The sequence below is a fragment of the Phaseolus vulgaris genome, chromosome 5 (assembly GCF_051622355.1).
Source record: "Phaseolus vulgaris cultivar YP4 chromosome 5, ASM5162235v1, whole genome shotgun sequence".
Taxonomy (NCBI): domain Eukaryota; kingdom Viridiplantae; phylum Streptophyta; class Magnoliopsida; order Fabales; family Fabaceae; genus Phaseolus; species Phaseolus vulgaris.
The window spans coordinates 740,047-761,752 of record NC_143502.1 but is presented as its reverse complement, the minus strand read 5'-3'; the positions used below and the strand labels follow the sequence as shown (position 1 = coordinate 761,752).

Here is a 21,706-nt window from a genome sequence, read left to right as displayed (position 1 = left end):
CGATTGTTTCGACAAAAACAACCGATTGTTTTCCTACAAACCTTAACAGAAATCTGTTAAGCGGTTTTAATATGTTTTAAATGATCCTAACTAACTTGACTCCTTTATTAAATGCTTTTGACCACTTGGTTTATCTATATAAAGGTAGTTTTACGCTCCTAATTTTGGTGTAATAGAAAAAGTTTATCAAAACAGTTTTTCTAAGATTTGAAAGAGCTTTGGATCATTCTTAAGTGTGTGGAATAGGATTGGGTTGTAATTCTGAACTTTAAGCTTTGTAATATCCAGGTGTATTCTATTCCCTTCTTCCTTGATTATTGTATTTTTGTAGTTGTGTTGCCAAGGAGTGTTGTGTGTTCTTGAGGGGTTCAAGATCAACATTCTTGGTGTGGTTTGCCAAAGGTAGTGTGTTTCTTGAGGGGTTCAAGGTCACTACTTTGGTGTGTGGTGTTTGTAATCTGGTTTTGATTGCATAGTGGAATACCCAGTGGTTTCTGGGGACTGGATGTAGCTCTTGGTGTAAGAGTGAACCAGTATAAATTGCTTGTGTGCTTATCTCTTACCCTTAAATCTTTAAATTCTGTTTTTAAGTTGTTTTTATAAACTGTTGATAAAAACAACCGATTATTTCGACAAAACAACCGATTGTTTTTCTGATATCATCTTAAAATAGTTTTTGGTATTTGTTTCCTTGATTCTTTTCTCTGTAATTCAGCATTGATTTTCATTATACCTTCAAAGTTTGCGAAAATCTATCTTAAACAATTCACCCCCCTCTCGTTTAAGGCCATATATTCTAACACATATGACTTTGTCTGCAATTTAAAAAATAATTTAGTTTGACTTGTCATTTGAATTAACCTTCTCATCTGAGGTGATTCAATATTGAGATTTTTATGCACATGATTATGTGAATTCACATTGAGGTGGTTTGACATGTGCAAATATGCGAGTCAGATGATTTTTTGTTATTATTTTATGTTTTCGGTATAGATGATATCTCGTGAGTGAAAGTTGTTAAACCAGTAAGCTATAAAAGGGGCTTGAGACCCCAGGTAAAGATACACTATTTCTGAATTCTAGACCGAAACTGAATATTTATCTATTTTCGTATGCTTTTAGTAACTTGATCATCAGAGGGTGATCAACAGGTAGAGCCTTCCACTCAAGTCAACCGGCGAAAACCATATCATAATCCTACCCTAAATCTTAATACAATTATATCCCTTTGTTATGGAATTTTCAATAAAAAAAATTATATAATTAAAGTTCCAATAAATACTATATTAAAATTAATATGATAGCATTAAAATCATTAAAATAGATATAAGAAGTTTAGTAAAATATATATTTAAATTAAATGGGCTTTAATATTTATAACTTGTTTTTCTACTAACTTACATTCATTACATATATTAATTATTAGAAGACAATAATAAATAATTTATTAATGTGTGTATATTATATTAATATTTTTCCTTATTTAAATATATTTGATTAACAAAATATATTAGAGTAAGAAAAATGATATTACAATATTTTTCTATAAATTTATGCTTAGATTTTTTTGAAGTACCACAAAGTGAGATTTGATCTTTTGCAGAAGTTCTAGATTCTTAGAGAGAATTTGAAGAAGAGTTATGGGAAATACTGAGATAAAAGTTATTGGAGTTATAATCACGGTCATGATTCTATTGAGTTTTACACAAGCTCAATCAAATAACAAAATTGATGTTGGAGTTGGATGCAAAGTGAAGTGTTTTCTCAAATGTAATGAAGAAACATTTCCTAAACCAAACTGTATATCAAATTGTGAATCACATTGTAGTGAATTACTCTCTAATACGGTTTATAATTGTATTACTAGTTGTCGATTAATGAAGTCCATTGCCATCAATATCGGTATGTACTATCAATATATTTACTTATTTTCAAGATTTTATAATTTTTATCTATATTTGATTTCATTAATTATTTTTTTCATGATTTTGGTAGTTGACTGTTTTGTTGTGATTTTGATCATTGACTTTACTTGTTTCTCAGGGGCTCATGATCTTATGAACAACGTGATGAATACTTGCATGCAAGAGTGTGGAAAAAAATTATAATTTGTAACAAGAATTTTTTAGTGAAAAATTCTTAGAAGAAATTTTATTCCTACACAATTATGAGAAATAAATATTAATCAATAAATAGTATTTGTTGTTTATTTTTTTAAAAAAATTTAACTAAATCCCTCCATATTATTATCTTCCTTTATATTGTTATAAATTGTGTATTAATAAATTAATTTTTATTAAGGAAGATAATTAGAAAATATTCTTAGATGTAAATTTTGTGAGACCGATAATAAGACATTAATATACATTAATATACATCTGGATGTATAAAATTAGAATAAGTTTAAAAAAATTTAATTAATCTATACTTTTCAAATACACAAAAATTAAAGTTAAATAAATGAATAGATACTTCAGTGTATTGTTTATATTGGTGAATTAAATGTTGATGAAAATAAATTTTTGTCGATACAATTAACGATTGAATAATTGTTGGTGAATTTTTTATTAGTTTAGTTGAATTCAATCTAAACTACGAAGTGGACTTTAAGCCTAACTCAATCCCATAAAACCGGTTCATAGGGTTGAGGTTTGCACCCACTTATATACAATGAAAGGCTCTAATCTCTAGTCGATGTGGGATCTCCAACGCACCCCCCTCACGCCGAGACTGCCAACTCGTGCGTGGGACTATATATTTTGGGTGGTCCAATAGCGGCCCGATAGCGGGTGGCACGATAGATCCAACACAAACACTCGCTAGGATAGGCTTAAAATGGCTCTGATACCATATTACGAAGTGGACTTTAAGCTTAACTCAACCCCATAAAACCAGTTCATAGGGTTGAGGTTTGCACCCACTTATATACAATGAAAGGCTCTAATCTCAAGTCGATGTGGGATCTCCAACAGAATCAATCAATAAATATTTTAAAGTCTTATAATGTTCGTACATTTGAAAGAGGCGAAGGAAGGGAAAAAATCATGTGAAAAAAGAAGAGGTTAGGAAGGAATAATGAGAGATTTGAGTGAAATTTGTACGTAGAATAATCATGAAATAAAAAATTATTAGAATAAGGGTAGATCATTATGTTATAATTGCAAGAGGTTTGAACATGTTTAAAGAATTTGTCACTTTGCCAATCATCAACATAATTGATTTATTGAAGCAGAAAAGGTGAATAAAATTGTTTTGTTTATCAAAAGACAATTCAAGAACATATAATATTTAGACAACAATTGTAACAACCACAAAATAAAAAATAATTTTTTTTTTGTTAGCATGAATTCTTCAGTTTCCTGCAAATGACAAATAATAAGTTTTCCACAGCCTCTTAAATACAAGGGAAAACTCAACTTGATTTGCTAGAGAAGAAGAAAATTTTTGTTTATGGTAAATTCAACACTTAAATTGCAATGAACAATGAGCTTTCTTTTTCTCAAAAGAATATGGTGTTTGGGCTACCAAAGATTGAGAAAAGAAAATGAGTATTTGAATGATGTATGCATGAAAAATATCAATGTCATCCATTTTTAAAAGAAAAAAAATAAGGAGAGACAAAAGAATTTGTGTATATATATATATATATGTATATAGTCTTATGAGTATCCCTTATCATGCTAAAAAATAAATATTTTATTTTATTTATTGATGAGGACTTGGATGAGTGATGAGAAAAGCTTTGAATATTTAATACACTTTAAAAAGCTTAAAGCACTTTAGAAACAAAATATCATTTTCATAAAAAGATTGATAAGTGAAAGAAGAAAGGAGTAAGTCTCCAAATAGATTTAACAAGTTTTGTGAAAATAAAATAGATTATGATGAAAATTTAGAATAACGTCTTACTTTTATATAACTATATTAGTTATTTTATCTTCAATTTCAAATAAGAATTAGTAAATATTTTGCTTTATCTCTTATAGTTATAATTATATATATATATATATATATATATAATTAATTGTATCTAGATCAAGTTTAAACATTGAAAAATAACTTAAATGTTTTTTAAGAAATATTATGTCTAAATAAAAAAATTTATAATAATATTTTTCAGATACAATGTATTACAATTATATTATTTAAAAAAATTAAGGCTTGAAGGGAAAATAAAAAAATATTAATTATTAAAAGAAAAAAGCAATCATAATAAGTATAAATTTTAAGTAACTAATTTTTTTTTTCTAAATTAGTTTGTATTATTGTTAAATGGTTTCTAAATTGGTATCTGATTAGCAACCAAGATTTTTGCTACCAAATTTAAAAACTAAATAATGGGTACTTAAAACCTTGGTTGGTAATCAAATACCAATTTAGAAACCATTTAACAATAATACAAACTAATTTATAAATCATTTTTTTTAGTTTCTAAAATGGTATCTAATATAGTTACTATAACAACTAATTATTATTTTTTTTATCTAAAATTGATTTTTATTTCATGTTTTTCTTGTAGTGAAGTGAGTAAATTGTTTGTTAACAATATCAAACTATTGTGTTAGAAAAGAAAATTAAAAAGGAGTAGATGATAAACTTGATGGTGACAGCAGTTCTTACCTTCATTGCCCAATCTTTAACACTTGAAAATATTTAGTTAATCAAATATATTTTCATAAGAAAAAATATCAATCTAATATATGCACATTAATAGTTTATTTATTACTTTCTTCTAATAATTAATATATGTAATGAATTTAACATTTTAGTTATGTATATTTTTTAAAAATAGTACATAAACAGTTTGTAAATATTAAAACCAATTTAATTTAAATATATATTTTAGGAAACTTCTGATATTTATTTTAATTCTATCACGTTAGTTTTAGTTCAATATTTTAATTCTATCATATTAGTTTTAGTTGAATATTTATTGGGACTTTAAGTCTATGTTTTATTTTTATTGAAAACCTCATAATTTGAGAGATCTATTTTATTAAGATTAAGGGTAGGATTTATTGTGAATATATGTAATGAGTAATAATAATGGAGAATTATTCTTTTTTATTATTTTATTCTTGAAAATATATTTACTTGTGTTTAATAAAAATTAATAAATGTATTATCACAAAAATTGAACCAATTTAGTTAATGTGTTTCTTTACTATAAATTTGTTAAAAAAAAAAATGACTCTAGAATATTTATTATTAAAATGAAAATAATATAGAAATAAAAAAAATTAGTTATTCAGGTTTCAATTTAAAAGAACTATCATCACTCTATAAATTTTATTTTTCCTTTATCTGCTTTCTATCAAACTTTCTGAACCCCTCTGTCAGACTGAGGATCATAATTTGTCATTGGAATCCTGACAACAAATATTACAATACTCTTTGAATAGAGTTTTAGTTATGGTAAGTTGACTTTTGCACATTTTCCTTTTGGTCAGTTTAAACTTGTTAGGTATGTCTTTGGTATAGGTTTTAATATGTGGTTAAAAGTAATTATTTTATGTTTTTATGTGATTTGTAGATATATGTTGGTTTGTTTGCTTTCTAAGCTTTGTTGTGATTAAATGGTTTGATTTTGTACAATTTAAGATATGAAATACGAGGTTGTAATCAAGACATGGTATTTTCATAAAAGAAAAAACCATTTTGAGATTGTTAGGATGTACATTAGTAGTGATTCGTCTAGATAGAGATATCCTGACTCTACTAATATAATGACATCACATAAATGAAGTTGTTGAAGTGGGGAGAGTAAAAAAAGGTTCATATGACTTTGTCTGCAATTTAAAAAATAATTTAGTCTGACAGGTCATATGAATTAACCTTGTCATCTGAGATGATTCAATATTGAGATTATTATGCACATGACTATGTGAATTCATATTGAGGTGGTTTGACATGTGCAAATATATGAGTTAGATGATTTCTTGTTATTATTTTATGTTTTTAGTAGAGATTATATCTCGTGAGAGTGAAAGTTGTTAAATTATATAATTAAAGTTTCAATAAATACTCAATTAAAACTAATATGACAGCATTCAAATCATTAAAATAGATATAAGAAGTTTAGTAAAAATATATATTTAAATTAAATGGGCTTTAATATTTATAACTTGTTTTTCTACTAACTTTAAAAAAATATACATAGTCAAAATGTTACATTCATTACATATATTAATTATTAGAAGAAAATAATAAATAATTTATTAATGTGTGTATATTATATTAATACTTTTCCTTATTAAAATATATTTGATTAACAAAATATATTAGAGTAAAAAAAAATGATATTACAATATTTTTTCTATAAATTTATGTTTAGATTTTTCTGAACTACCACAAAGTGAGATTTGATATTTTGTACAAAGTTTTATATCCTTAGAGAGAATTCAAAGAAGAGTTATGGGAAATACTGAGATTAAAATTATTGGAGTTATAATCACGGTCATGATTCTATTGAGTTTTACACAAGCTCAATCAAATAACAAAATTGATGTTGGAGTTGGATGCAAAATAAAGTGTTTTCTCAAATGTAATGAAGAAAGATTTCCTAAACCAAATTGTATGTCAGATTGTGAATCACACTGTAGTGAATTACTTTCTAATACGGTTTATAATTGTATTACTAGTTGTCGATTAATGAAGTCCATTGCCATCAACATCGGTATGTACTCTCAATATATTTACTTATTTTCACGATTTTATAATTTTTCTCTATATTTGATTTCATTAATTATTTTTTTCATGATTTTGGTAATTCACTGCCTTGTTATGATTTTGACCATTGACTTTACTTGTTTCTTAGGGGCTCATGATCTTATGAACAACGTGGTGAATACTTGCTTGCAAGAGTGTGGAAAAAAGTTATAAAATTCTTAAGATAATGCAAGAGTGTTTCATTAATAAATATTTTTATCTACATCCCTCCATATTTTTATATTCCTTTTATTTATTTTTTTATATGTACATGTTCTACGTGTAGAAGTAGACCTTGCACTCAGTCAAAATAATTCAGGTAGATTTTTGGAGATATTTAACTCATGGAGAACTTAGTAATAATATCTCTAGAGAACGTATATAATATACCGATAATTCTCTATCCTAGTGTAGAACTCTTATTATTATGCAAAACTTACATAATTTTGTAAAATATTATGAATAATTATAAAGATGAAAAATGTTAGACAAACATTTATATCTATGCGTTATGGTATGATTAATATTTTCTTATTTAAAAAAAAAAAAACTACTCTCAATTTCTAAATATAACATCTTAAAATTATTAGTATCTTATAATATAATATTCTTATATGTATATAAAATGTGTTTCTATCCGTATATGACTTTTTTTTCTGAGCAATTTTTCTCAATCATATGAAAAACCCATATATATTAATACTACTTACAGAAATTAAATATAAGTATTACAGTTGGAGATACCATTTGAATGGATACAATAGTAGAGTTTTGCATTAAATCTATAGTTTTAACCTTGTAAGAGAATATTCATCAATACTATATAAAAATGAAATAAAATAAAATGGTAAGAGATTATTGCAATTCTTAAATTTATAACAAGTATATAGCGTACTGCAAAAACTCATATTCATATATTTAAAATACAAATATACAGCTTTACAAAAATATTTTAAAATATCTTAATGATCTTAAAAAATATTTAATTTTTTTAGACAGATTGGTGTGACTTATCTAGGGTTTTTTCACCCAATTTTTTTTATAAAATTAATTAGTTAAATTTAAATTGTTGATTTGATTGAAATTCAGTAATATCTGCTTTAACAATATTAGACTAGCTAAATTATTAACATAATATATCCATTTCAATAATATCTATAGTAATAAATTAAGTAAACTATTAAAACTTTCAGAGTTCATAAACAACAATGTCGTTGTAGTATAGTGGTAAGTATTCCCGCCTGTCACGCGGGTGACCCGGGTTCGATCCCCGGCAACGGCGTTTTTTCTTTTTTTGACCTAAAAGAGTTTTGTAAAACTCTTTCATGAAGGTTACATGTATGATGTTTTGCCAATGAGAGCCTTTTTGTTGTTAAATGCATGTTCATATCAAAGCTTACATAAATCTCAATTGGGGGAACTGTGTTTAGGAGGAAATCATTAAAATTATGGGAATCTTAGGTGTTTTTTACTTGTGTTTTCATCTTATGATTTCACTTTTTGATTACAAGACTGCTGCATTGTATTCAATCTAGTTCATATTTTCACAAGTTTGCATGGGATTTGGGATTAGTAACGAGGTGGTTTTGATTCAGTAGTTTCACTTCAACAACTACAATACATAAAAAATGAGGAGCAAGGTTTCAGGCTGTGATTGAAATAGAATGTTTTGTTGAAACTTTTGTAGTGCAATCAATGCTATGAAACTGGTGTGATTTATTCATCCAGTAAAATACTTCACTCACTCTTTAGCTTGCCATCTTTCCCTTATTCTCTTCCTAAACAATGCTGCTCTCACATGAATCCAATCACTCACCTCATTCAAGAACCTGAAATAGGCATTTCTCCATGAAACATTAATCAGAAAACACACAAAAACTCCCCACAAGCCAGTGATGAATCCAGTACCCAAACTAGCATAAAATCCAAGGGATATGAATCCACTTTCATCTCCTTCTGCATCAATGTTTTGGTTGTCCCTAGGAAATGTGTGGTTGGTAGAACCTTCATCTCCTTGACAATCCTTTGTGAGTGGTGGTCCACAAAGTCCTTTGTTTGCAATATAAGCAGAAGCATCAAAACTTTGCAGCTGGGTGCCCAGTGGAATCCTCCCTGATAGGTTGTTGAATGACACATTCAAATGAGCAAGGAAAGATAAATCAGACAAACTAGTAGGAATTTCTCCAACAAGATTGTTTCTTGATAAATCAAGAGACTCAAGCATTGCCAGGCGACCAATCTCATCAGGAACCTTTCCTATCAAATTATTTCTTGATAAATTCAGAGAAACCAACTCCACAAGGCTGGTTATGTTGCTAGGAATATCTCCACTTAAACCATTGCTCGAAATATCTATGCTTCTCATGAATCTGAGATTTGTTCCATACTCAATTTCAATCCCTTTGATTATCAACTGCACAAAGTCAATGATGTTCAGATCCAACAAGTTGTAACTGGTACCAAAATAAAACAGATCAGTTGAACCATGCTTGTGAGACAAGGCAGTCAAATTGTTGAAACAGTATGGTATGGCCCCATGTAAGTTGTTTCCTGAGACATCTAATACTTGAAGGTATGAAAGATGGCACAAACTCAATGGTATGCTACCATATAACTCATTGGATCTTAGCCGCAGTATTACAAGCTTAGTCAAGGCTTCCCCTACCCAATTTGGCATTTCTCCAGAAAATCTGTTGTTTCCAAGATCAAGGACCACTAGTTCTGTGAAATTCTTTAGGAAGAACAATCCTCCGAGGAAGTTATTATTGTTCATATGCAGGTACAGCACCTGCTTTAATGCACCAATTGAGTTTGGTATTTCCCCAGAGAAGTTGTTATGTGCCAGATTCAGCATTAGCAACCCTTGAGCTTGCTTCCAACAATTTGGAAGAGCTCCTGATAACTTGTTATGAGAGAGATCAAGGTAAGCCAAGTTGCCACTCAATGTGCTACACAGTGAAGATACTGGCCCGGAAAGATTATTTCTAGAGAGAATCAACATGTTTGTACTGGGAGGAAATGCTGGTAGTGGACCATACAATTGATTAGAACTCAAATCAAACTGAGGAAGAACATATGCTTTTGATGATAAGTTTGGCAACACACCAGAAATAAGATTGTTGGACAAGTTCAAATACTGTAATTTTGTAAGGTTCCAAAACCAGCCAGGTATTTCTTCTGAAATTCTAACATTTGACATGTCAAGGATAGAAAGATTCTTTTGGGTTTGAAGCCAACGTGGGAAATTTGTCCCTAGTTTGCACCAAGACATTTTTAAGTATTGCAATTTGAAAGGTGGTATCCAATTCAAGCTTAAGTTGAAAGTGAATGAATTGCCAGAGACATCCAATGTTTGTAAATCATACAGATTTGACAGCTGATATTCACTTACAATGCCTTTTAAGGAATTGGAAGAAAGATCAAGAAGTCTGAGGTTGGAAAGATTTCCAATGCCTTTTGGGAGAATTCCATTAATTTTATTGTGGCTAAGGCTTAATATTTGAAGTGATGATACACCTGAAAAATCAGGTAATGGTCCACTTAGGAGATTAAAAGATAAGTCAAAGCTGGAAAGATGAGGTAATGTTCTCAAGCTCTTTGGAAGAGTCCCATTCAACTTGTTGGAATTTGCTTCAAAGGTTTTCAAGGATGTAAATTTAGCAATATCAGGGAAGGGCCCTGCAAATGAGTTGTTACTTAACTGAAGCAACTCAAGGGTATTCTTTGCACAAGATAATTTGTCCATTAAATCCTTAACTTGGCATACCAAAGTGTTTGAAAACAAATACAGTTCCTTTAGCTTACACAAGTTTTGGAATGAATTTGGTATTGGCCCTTCAAGTTCATTCTCAGAAAGAACAAGAATTTCAAGAGAAGACATGTGTGCAAATACATTTGGAATTTGTCCCCTCAAATGGTTTCTATCTAACCTGAGATCCATTAGGCTTCCACCCCCAACATTCCCTACCCATGTGAATATTGAAGAAGAGAGTTTATTTGAGCTGAGATCAAGAACTTCAAGAGAAGTTGAGAAATTAAAATGGGAGAGAGACTTGGGATTGACATCTGGAAGCTCACAACCCTCCAAATGAAGCTCAACAACACTAGGAAGCCTACTAACTGATTCTAGCCAATTAACTGCATTACTAAGATTAAGAAGTGATAAATCAAGGTATCTCAAAGAAGAAAGGCCAGATATCCAACTAAGATCATTGGTATTGATACCTATATTCCAACTTAGATCAAGGGTGTTCAGATTGGAGAGGTTTCCAAGTTGATGAGGAACTGCTCCTTCTAATCCAATGCCTGAAAGTTTGAGGTCCCTTAACTGAGTAAAAGAGCCAATAAAATTTGGAATTCCATTTTCACCAAAAATGTTGTAACTAAGGTCTAGGTACTGTAGATTTTGCAGTTGAAGCAGTGATGGATTGATCTCACCTATCAAAGGTTGCTCTGTCTGCACCCAAAACTGAAGATCCAACTTGATGACATGACCAGTTTCATTGCTGCATGTTACTCCCCTCCACTTGCAACAGTCTTGCTCAGTTTCCCAAGAGAAAAGAACATTTGATTCATCAATAAGGCCTTGTTTGAATATGAGAAGTGCTTGCTTCTCTCTCTCCATGCATTTCACCATATTTGAGCACTGAACCTGTAAGCACATGTTGGTTAGGATAATTGCACACAGAACCAGAATCTTAAGGTTTAACTTTGTACCAAACATGATGAACATTTTGTAAGGAAGTGAAATCAATTTTCTTTCTCATAAACTAAAAGCAATGTAGGAAAGAATTGAAGTGTTGTTGTGTATAATACTATACAGTTAATCTAGTCTTACATGACACCAAAATTCTTTTTTGGATAATATTTTTTTATCTTTTCTTCCTCTTGACTCAACCAATGTTGATTTCTCAGTAAATTCCTCATACTTTAAGAATTATGAAAATGTTGACCACTTCAAAATTCCTTTTTCTTTAGTCAATTAATGTAGATTATGCTACACATTTCTTGATCTTTTGAGTATGGTGTTAGAGAATGAACTTTAAATCTTAAAAAATTTGGACTTTAGATATAATTCAATTCTATAAAACCAAAATCAATGTATAACATGGTGTTTATATTTATTTATATACTCTAAATTAAATATGTTTATAGTGGAGTGGAATTTCTAACCTTATAACTAAGAAAAATAAAATATTATAAGTATAGTCCACATTAATTAATTAAAAATTATAAAAATTTAATATAAATAGCAATTACAGATATTACAATATATAGTCCACATCAATTAATTAATTGAAATTTTAACAAAAAATGGTTTCATGACTTGATTAGTTATTCTAAAATAAAACAAATAGCACTTCTCGTAAGTATAAGATTTAGGCAAGAGCTTATTTAACTGATTTAGAACAGTGTCAACAAGTAAAAAATGATTTAAGTATACTTTTAGAAAAATATTTAAAATATTTGTAAGGTAAATAAAAAAAAAACTTAATAAGGCAACACATAGGAATCAGTTATTTTGTCAATTATCGTTAATTTTATATTTCTTTTAGTGAAAATTTGTATATATCTTTTAAAATATAACTTAGTCATTAATATAATTTATATTTTCAATATTAATTTATAGTTTTGTTTTTTTGTTCTATATATCAATTTATATTTGGTAGTAAACAATATTGTATTTCTTTAATATATAAACCCAATTATTAGGATATATTTTATTTATCTTTTAGGCGTAGATTAAATATTTTATTAAAAAATATTTATGTATTGTTTTATTATTACTATTATTTTATTAATGATGAGTCGATTAAGATTAAACGAAGTTTTTTCTCTTTATCTTACTTCTTTTGAAGCTTTTATCTCTGTTTTAAAAAATAGGACCTAAAAATCAGCAAATCAGTCAAATAAGAGAATAAAAGAAATAATAAAATCAACCAAAAAATAATCAATTAAAAAAAAGAGAAAAACAATCAAAACAAAAAAAAAATCGATTGAAACCAGTTTAGTGAAATAATATTTATTAATATATTGTTTTAACTTTTAAAAATAAATAACTTAAAATATTTATTATTTACGAGTTATTCTACGTATAGTTATCTTTTTCTCTAGCTCAAAAGCAACATCATAAAACATTCTAATAATTGAGTTCTTTTATAACACGCATGTTAATAAATGTTAATAAAGGTTTAAGTATCATTAATAATGCGAATGGGAAGTACGTAACCTTTTTTACCACGTAATATATTTTTTTATTTATATTTTTTTAAAATTGGAAATGTTTTTACCTCTTAAATTTTGTAATTTAAATTTTTTTTAGGTACCAACATCCTAATTTCAATTAAAATTTTGGTTAGATATCTAACAAATTACAAATCATTTACAGGATATTTTACTTTGATTTTACATTTATATCGTTAAACACCTTATGACATATTTGTTTTCTTTTAAATAATTTATTCTAACTATGTTTAGGTAGAAAAAAATATTTACATGTTTTTTTAATTTATAAATATCCAAAAATTAGTTTTAAATATACTAATAGTAATAATAGTTAACTGTTTTTATATTTTACAAACTAATATATATAGATATATATTGAATTTTATTATTTTTTATTTTTCTTATAAAAAAGTTTATGTTATACATCATTAGTAAATTTGAGTATTAAATCCTTTTGTTTTTATGAGGTATAATTGGTAACAAATATATTAATCCATTAATGTGTTTAAATAAGATATCAATACTATACTTTTAAGAAAAAAAATATTTTTTATTTAGTAAATTAACTATACCTAAATTAATTCATTATTAATTAAAATTTACAATTTTATTAGTAAATTACGAAAATATGGATCCAATTCAACTTGGACTATTTTGGTTATGTTAAAGAATAAGTTTAATCAATTTGATTTCAATGAATTTGAAAAACATGTATTGAATTAATTCAATTGTAAACCTAAAGTGTTAATTTACAAATTCAATTCAAAACCTAAAGTATTAGTTTTGTATTATTCTTCTTCGCAATGTTGAATTCAAAACCTCTTTTCTCTTATTCGCATTCTTATTCTTCTTCAAAGTTCAAGAACCCTAAAATTTTCTTTTTCATTCCTTTCTGAAATTGATGTTTAAGTGGTCTTTGATGAGATAAGAAATATTTGTGCTTTATAAATGTGAAGACCATGAGTGTTATTTAAATATTTTATATTACAAGTTATACTTTCATATTTCATGTATGTGTATTTAAGGATAACCCTATTCAATTATTTGAGTTTTATACGAACTTTTGTTGATTAAATTGATAAGAAATTAGTCACATTAAAGTTTCTTACACTAGTTCTACACTCAAGGTACGGATACCATTTATGTCTCTACCATTAATATATAGAAAAGGATATGTGAAAGACACAAACAAAATAGAAAAGGACTTAATTAATGAGAGAGTCAAATTTTTAAGAAGTATTAAATTTTTTAAAGGAAGAGAAAGTGAAAATGAACTAAATAACATATTAAATTAGTATTATTTTATTATTTTTAATATATATATATATATATATATATATATATATATAACAACAAGACTAATACATATTGTTATGATTTTAAGTTCTATAATATCATTAAAATTAATTAACATATTATATTTAAGATATTGTTTATTTTAAAATTTTATCACGATTTTGTTATTATAATACAAGAATATTTAGTAATATATATATAAATTATTATTTATCTCGATTTCTATGTAATATAAAACTATTAGCCATGTCAATCCATATATGATTATTAATATTAATTAGTTAATTATTAATATAGGATAAAAAATAATACTTAATATATTAATATACATGATAATTGAGGAGGTAAGGAAAAAGTTGAAAGAAACATGTGAATGAAAAATAAATTTTGAGATCTATAGAGAAAGTGAAACTTGCACGCAGTTCTTCTGATTTATAGATGAATCTACATAAACTTTTGTGCAAAAGTTATGAAGAAAACTGTTGCACATGGTCACGTCGGTGAGTCAATTGTGGTGGCTGCTTCCAGATAAATATCACCACCCACAAACAAAACCTTTCACAAAATACAAGTCAAGTTTATATCAAAATCTATACTACAACTATTTATAAAGAGTTCTCTTGAGGAGATTTAGATAATGTTCAAAAACAAAAATGATTTTATTTCTTTTCTTATCATATATGAATTCAGAAAGTCTAACTCTACCCAGGATTATAATACAGTTTTCTAGAGAATGAAATTTTAGTTAGTTTTCGGTGATGAAAGGAAAGATACACCTGAATTTTATTTTATTTTATGCTTAATTTAGTTTGAATATAAAGAATTAAATATAAAGATGGTGATAAATATTTAACAAATAAGAGAATAAAATTAAAACTATGAGATAAGATTTGTATTTTTTAAGAGTAAGTATTTATAGATTTTTTTGATAACTTTAGTCTAATTGAAACTTTTAAATTTGTCATATTTAATTTTTTCATATAGTTTATCATTTAAGACTCATTGATTAAATCATTTTATTTTATTTTATTTTATTTATAATTGTCATTAATAACCATAAACTCATATTAAGAAATGTATACAATCCGAAACTCATATTAAGAAATGTATACAATCCGAATTCTTTTGATATTTCCATATCTGATATATTATCCGATTAAAACTTTATTTCGATTTTGTTCTTAAAAAACATTTTAATAAATTAAAAAAAGTTATATAAATTCCCCATGACCTATACTTCTAATCGTTCAACATACTCTATGTTATTGTATGAGACAAAACAATTAGAAATCTTCAGTTTTACTTACTTACTCCTTATCCATCTCAGAGTTTAGTGAACAAGTTGCACACGTAAAAGCCATATTCATACTATATAGAACCCGTTTTGTCTAGACAAACTTGGTAGCTTGGCACTACCCCTCCCATTAAAGACACTTTCAAAACCCTTTTCACTTCAAAACTCTCATACCCCAAAATGAATCTCTTCAACTCTCCCTTAGCCATCACCACCCTCTTCATCTTCCTCACAATCTTCTTCACACCCCACAAGGCCACCGCCGCCACGTGTCTCCCCGACGAGGAAGCGGGCCTCTTGGGCTTCAAATCCGCCATCCGATCCGACCCGTCCGGCATCCTCAAAAACTGGATACCGGGTACGGACTGCTGCAAGTGGAACGGAGTAGAGTGCCACTTCAACAGCACCCGGGTCCAGAGAATCTCCCTAACGGGTCAACCCGATGAAAACCCCGAATCCATCTTATCGGGTACGATCTCACCCACCTTATCGAAGCTCCGACTTCTTGATGGACTCTACCTTTTCGACCTCAAAAACATTTCGGGTCCTTTTCCCACTTTCCTCTTCCAACTTCCCAACATCGAATACGTCTATTTGGAAAACAACAACCTTTCGGGTCGGATCCCCGAGAACATTGGCAACCTCACCAAACTATACGCGCTCAGTTTGGTGGGTAACCGCTTCACCGGAACCCTACCGAGTTCGATCACCGAGTTGACTCACCTGACTCAGCTCAAACTCGACAACAACTCGCTCTCCGGAACACTCCCCAAAGCCCTCAACAAACTCGTTAACCTGAACTACCTCTCCCTCGAAGGGAACCACTTCCAAGGAACCATACCTGCGTTTTCCTCCAACCTCCGGAGTCTCAGACTCTCCCGGAACAATTTTTCCGGCGGCATTCCGGCGTCGATTTCGAAATTGGCGTCCAATTTGGCTTACCTGGAGCTAGGGCACAACTCGTTTTCCGGCAGAATCCCCGATTTTTTGGGAAAATTCAAGGCGCTGGACACGCTGGACTTGTCGTGGAACAGGTTCACCGGAACCGTGCCGGCGAGTTTTGCGAATTTGACCAAGATCTTCAACCTTGACCTCTCGAACAATTTACTCGTGGACCCGTTTCCCGAGATGAACGTGAAGGGGATCGAATCGCTGGACTTGTCGAACAACAGCTTCCACCTGGGGAAGATTCCGAAGTGGGTGTTCTCGTCGCCGATAATCTTCTCCCTGAAGCTCGCGAACTGCGGGATCAAGATGAAAATCGAGGATTTCAAGCCTTCGGAGACGTTCTTCTACGATTACATCGATCTCTCGGGAAACGAGATATCGGGGAACGCGATAAGTTTGGTGAACAGCACGCAGTATTTGGTGGGGTTTTGGGCGGCGAGGAACAACTTGAAGTTTGATTTGGGGAAATTGAAGTTTGGGGAAAGGTTTAGGGTTTTGGATTTGTCGCATAACGCCGTGTTTGGCAAGGTTCCGAACAGCGTCGTTGGGCTTCAGAAGTTGAACGTGAGTTATAACCATCTCTGCGGTCAGATTCCCAAAAACACGTTTCCGGCAAGTGCTTTTGTCGGCAACGATTGTCTCTGCGGTTCTCCTCTGAACCCTTGCAAAAAGCCTAGTTAATTAATAATGTATTACATTAAGTAAGTTTCTGTTTTAAGTTTTGAGGTGTTTTATTTTGGTTTTAAATAATGGGTTCACTCAAATAAATAAATAAATAAACTTGTCTAAAAATTATTGTAATTTAATTAGTATTGTAGTTAATTACATTTACTTACTAAATATATATATGAAAAAAAAAACTTACTAAATATATATTTTAAAATAACCTTACTCTCTTAATAAGTGTGCTATTTTTATTAGAACAAAAATCTATATGAAAATGAATATGTTAATATTGTTTAATAAATTAGTTTAAAAGCACGTGTGAAAAATAAAAGTCAAACATTTATTAATGCAAGAAAGAAATTAATAAATAAGAACAATCCTTATTTTACATCAAATTATCGATTTTGATAATTTATTTTTATAAGTTTTCTCCATTATTTTTTTTTTATTTTCAATATATTGTGCACAACCTTATTTTAATTATGATACTTGTAAAACATATCTTTAGTAACCAAATGAAAATTTATATTCGCATAAATTTAAAAATACTTCAAATCTTATTACACGCTAAGAATATTAATTTTTTTATCAGATTATATGTGGTGTTTTTATGCATACATGTGATACATAAAAAATACAAAGTAGTCCAATAAATAAACTATACAATATAAAAACATTTAAAATAAATTATTTTGTAATACTTACTAAATTTTGTGTATTATGAATAAACTAGTCAAATAAATGAGACGCAATAAATTCTTGAATCACTATATTTATATCTATTTTTTCATACCTATCTTTGTATATGATGTCACACAATTTGCAATTCATTGTGGTCCAATTAGGACAAATATACTCTAATTATTCGTTAAATATATTCTTTATAAAAATAGAAATAATAACAAATAAAATATGATATTATTAATAATTCATTTCTAAAATAATATATATTTCATTATCTAATGCTAAATAATAAGAACAAAATTCTAATTACATAATTTTAAAAAAAAATATCAAATAATATATATATATATATATATATATACTTGATTTAAAGAGTTGAGTTTAAATTATATATAATCTGATGCTTATCATCTCACATTTATTCTCATATATCAAATTACATTCTTATAAATTAGACTAAATGTTACACCATTAAATATATTTATAAGTCAACCTTAGATTAAACATTTTATTACAAAACTTTTATATCCAAAATTTTATATTAATTTAACAAACAAATTCACTTTGTTTATATGGTATAACGTGATCTCTTTCAAAAAAATTTCTCCACTAAACAAGTACGACAAAAATAATTTCAATAAATTTTTTAAATTATAAGAAATCCCATTTTTGGATTTTGATTTTTTTTACTAGATTTTACATTTTTATTGCACTTATTTCTTTAATTGAGATTGTTTAATTTGTAAACAATACCTAAAAGGATATATTTATAATATAATCAAATTATCTGTATTAATATAAATTAATTTTAATTAAATATTAAATTATGTTTTTATTATTTAATAATTTTAATATTATTATTATTATTATAACTTTTTAAAAATTATTGTAGTTATATTTTTAGGGTATTCGATGGTGAGGATAAACCCTAGAAGAGCCAAAAACCCTAAAAAAGCCATAAACCCTTTCAAAGGGAATTGTAAATCAGAGTTTCAGCACTCACCATAGATTGAATCAGAGTTTCCCAAAAGAAATTCATTTCAAGCATTTGCAACAACCAACGCCATCTACGTTTTCAGGTGATTATCACGGCTCTCTGCTTCGTTATTCTATTCTATTCTTCATTACGCTAAAACAGTTTTTTTTTTCCAAATTCAATTTCAATTTTTTTATTTTTTTTCATGATTGCAAGAGCTTCAATTATTTCCATGGTCTTAGGTGCTGGGTTCGTGGGTTTCTTCTTTGCTCCTAATTTTTTTATACTCTCTCTCGTTTTTTCTTCCTTCTATGATCCTTTACCGAAACCTTGTTTGCTGAAAGTGAGACCTTGTTCGTGCATTCATGCCTGGTGATTTTTATTTTTACAATTACATACTGTTACTGACTAGGTGTTTGAAAAAAAGTCAATGCTCAGAGAAGAAAGATAATGGGGACATTTGAGATTTGCATTACTATATTTTTAGGTCTTAAATATTGTTTATTTCCTTCCTTAGAGTATACACAGTTGGATTATATTAGGAGAGAATAAGAAGAAAACGAAATAAACTTACAGAGAAAATAAGAAGAAAAAAAGGTTTATTTTGTTTTTAATTTTATTTTCTTACTCTACAAGAGCTTATAGAGAAGTTTATCTGAGCATGTCTTTACTTTGTACATAACTGTGGTGTATCTCTACATTACATATTACGAAGCCTAGCTTTGGGAATTTCTGTTTACCTATGGTTGACATCCTTTTTAAAAAGCAAATCAAACCAAATTTAGTAGTTTGTTGTCACCAAGCTAAGGGTGCTGCTGATCTCATTGTTGATGGTGAATATCAGATGGATCACTATGCAGCAAACGAAGAGCAACTTGCTTCTCAAAGAATGAGGCAGAAACTTGAAGAAGTAAATGTCGCTGCTCAAAATAATCTTGCCCCTGTGCAAGACTATGTCAATTTTACGCTTCAGGTTCTTTCTGGTCCTTTTCTGTAACAAGTAATTCAGTATTTGTTCTTACTATTTGATGCCAGTAGTAGTGAATATTTCATCAGAAGATTTAAAAGTCTTGATATGTCTTGATAACACAAATTGTATAACTAGCTGGTTTTTGTTTCACATTGTATCTTTAGTTCAAATTATTATGCCATGATATTCTTCCAGTCTAATAAGTCATAAATGCAAAATATTAATTGACATGGATTTCAAATTTCTTGGTATCAAAGGATTTGACTTTTTGTACCTCGAGTCCTATATTTTTCTTTCGACCAGATTGATATAGTTTTGCAGACAATTGGTATATGTGGTAATTGGTTTCTGTGATAAAGCATACTTTCAATTCCATGTAGTTCATTGTTTGGTTGAATTGTTGTAGAAAGCCTATTTTAAATGTGCACACGAGTGCTTTGATAGAAGCAAAAGGCAGGAAGAGATAAGCAATTGTGTGGAAAATTGCAACATTCCTCTTACTAATGCTCAACAGACATTTGATGTGGAGATGGCAAAGTTTCAGGTAAACTACCCCGTAATTTTGTTATCTTACTCTCTCTGTTTTATTATCTGTTATTTCTTGTTTAAACTTCCTTCGTATGTATAAAATTGTTAAGGAATGTCTTATGAAATTGTTGAAAATGGAGAATTATAGCCTCAAGATCTATGGCCTTATGCATAGGAAAACCAAGACTTACAGTTGTTAATGCCCTCATCATCGTTTTTACTACCTGCCGGTGGCATTTACACATTTTTTATTGAAAAAGGACTCTGTTCTTATCCTTATCCTCATTTCAAGTTTGTAGATTGCATCAACATGTAGGCTTATGGTTAACTAGTTGTGCATTCAAGCTGCTTATAGTGTTATTGAATATCTTCATGATGAGAAATAATCGATTGTTCTTTCATGGTAAAGGTAGTGCAAAAAATATTTGCTTCTACCTGTGACCTTTGTGCGGTAGAATGGATTTTCTGTTGTGTTATCCACACACCCCATTGGGTTATCTGCTCTGCTTGTCGTTGCTCCTAATATTTTGCATGAATTCAGTATCTGACATCCACAGCATGTTCTATTTCCTGAAAGCATTTTGACATACAATACCTTCTTCCTCTTTGGTCTGACATTGTTTTCAACATGGTGCAGGAAAGGTTGAATAGATCTCTGATGGTGTGTCAAGATAAGTATGAGGCAGCTAAGCTCCAGCGTACTGAGGCTATGCATGATTTGGTTTCCTGTGCTGACCAGTCAATCCAGGAAAGTATAAAGACTCTGCCACATCTTGCCAACAAGTTGAAAGCTTCCTTAGGAATTAGGGACAATGGCTCCATGTAGCTTACTCACCTAGTGGGATATTCTTGTTTTGTTATTGATTCCTTGTAGCTTTTTTATTCATCCATACATTTAACCCCATATGCAAATCAAATTGGGTGCAATTCAATCTTGCATCTCAAACAAATCATAAGGGTATTTTATTCAATAGTTGAGAAATTCAGCCAACTGATGGATGTTGTAATTTGCAAAAGAAAAAGGTTTATCTGAACACTTCCAATAGACTATTATTTGTATACATATGGTTAACATTCGAGTAACAGGTTATAGTCATCAAATAAAGGATGTGTGTACAAGCTAAGAATGTGGTTTTAAAATACAATCCCCTGAGGTTAGGGTGGAATATTTAAACATGGTTCTCTCTTCTCTTTTGTCTTCTGTGAACTGCCACACCATGTGTGTTCTCTGATGAACAGATATTTCAACCAAAGAGGGAAGAAAACATGAACCAGGTGAAAGGTGTTGGAGAGAGAAGGGGAGTGAAAGTAGTTTGGGGAAAAAAAAAGAAAAAACAACGAAAAAAATGGTAATAGATACAGTGTACTCCACATGAAAGCATTGGCTACGTACATTGTTTAAGGCAATTTC

At 29.1% G+C, this 21,706-nt stretch overlaps 3 protein-coding genes, 1 long non-coding RNA gene and 1 other non-coding gene across 5 annotated transcripts; 4 read left to right on the top strand and 1 right to left on the bottom strand.

The window, feature by feature from the left end:
• The first annotated feature begins 6,368 nt into the window (after nucleotides 1-6,368).
• LOC150027406 (uncharacterized) lies at nucleotides 6,369-6,951 on the top strand. The gene is made up of 2 exons (XR_016520762.1): nucleotides 6,369-6,676; nucleotides 6,818-6,951. It is a non-coding gene; the product is annotated as an uncharacterized LOC150027406 (long non-coding RNA).
• Nucleotides 6,952-7,918: 967 nt separating this feature from the next.
• Nucleotides 7,919-7,990, top strand: TRNAD-GUC (transfer RNA aspartic acid (anticodon GUC)). Its single transcript has one exon. It is a non-coding gene; the product is annotated as a tRNA-Asp (tRNA).
• A 244-nt stretch (nucleotides 7,991-8,234) lies between these two features.
• Nucleotides 8,235-11,512, bottom strand: LOC137836183 (receptor-like protein EIX1). The gene has a single exon (XM_068645035.2). The coding sequence runs from the start codon at nucleotides 11,438-11,440 to the stop codon at nucleotides 8,450-8,452; it is 2,991 nt and encodes a 996-aa protein (XP_068501136.1). The 5' UTR covers nucleotides 11,441-11,512; the 3' UTR covers nucleotides 8,235-8,449.
• A 3,877-nt stretch (nucleotides 11,513-15,389) lies between these two features.
• LOC137834629 (uncharacterized) lies at nucleotides 15,390-17,263 on the top strand. Its single transcript, XM_068642713.2, has one exon. It carries the CDS (start codon nucleotides 15,704-15,706, stop codon nucleotides 17,150-17,152), a length of 1,449 nt encoding a protein of 482 aa, XP_068498814.2. The 5' UTR covers nucleotides 15,390-15,703; the 3' UTR covers nucleotides 17,153-17,263.
• A 1,450-nt stretch (nucleotides 17,264-18,713) lies between these two features.
• On the top strand, nucleotides 18,714-21,331 carry LOC137834628 (uncharacterized). Its single transcript, XM_068642712.2, has 4 exons — nucleotides 18,714-18,900; nucleotides 19,642-19,770; nucleotides 20,174-20,311; nucleotides 20,933-21,331. Exons 2-4 carry the CDS (start codon nucleotides 19,642-19,644, stop codon nucleotides 21,119-21,121), a joined length of 456 nt encoding a protein of 151 aa, XP_068498813.2. The 5' UTR covers nucleotides 18,714-18,900; the 3' UTR covers nucleotides 21,122-21,331.
• Nucleotides 21,332-21,706: the final 375 nt, after the last annotated feature.

Bases quoted from the DNA above. Each gene is read 5' to 3' on its own strand.
- LOC137836183 (XM_068645035.2), bottom strand. From the start codon at position 11,440: ATGTTCATCATGTTTGGTACAAAGTTAAACCTTAAGATTCTGGTTCTG.
- LOC137834629 (XM_068642713.2), top strand. From the start codon at position 15,704: ATGAATCTCTTCAACTCTCCCTTAGCCATCACCACCCTCTTCATCTTC.
- LOC137834628 (XM_068642712.2), top strand. From the start codon at position 19,642: ATGGATCACTATGCAGCAAACGAAGAGCAACTTGCTTCTCAAAGAATG. The intron at 19,771-20,173 runs GTTCTTTCTGGT...GAATTGTTGTAG, and splicing joins ATGTCAATTTTACGCTTCAG to AAAGCCTATTTTAAATGTGC. The intron at 20,312-20,932 runs GTAAACTACCCC...AACATGGTGCAG, and splicing joins TGGAGATGGCAAAGTTTCAG to GAAAGGTTGAATAGATCTCT.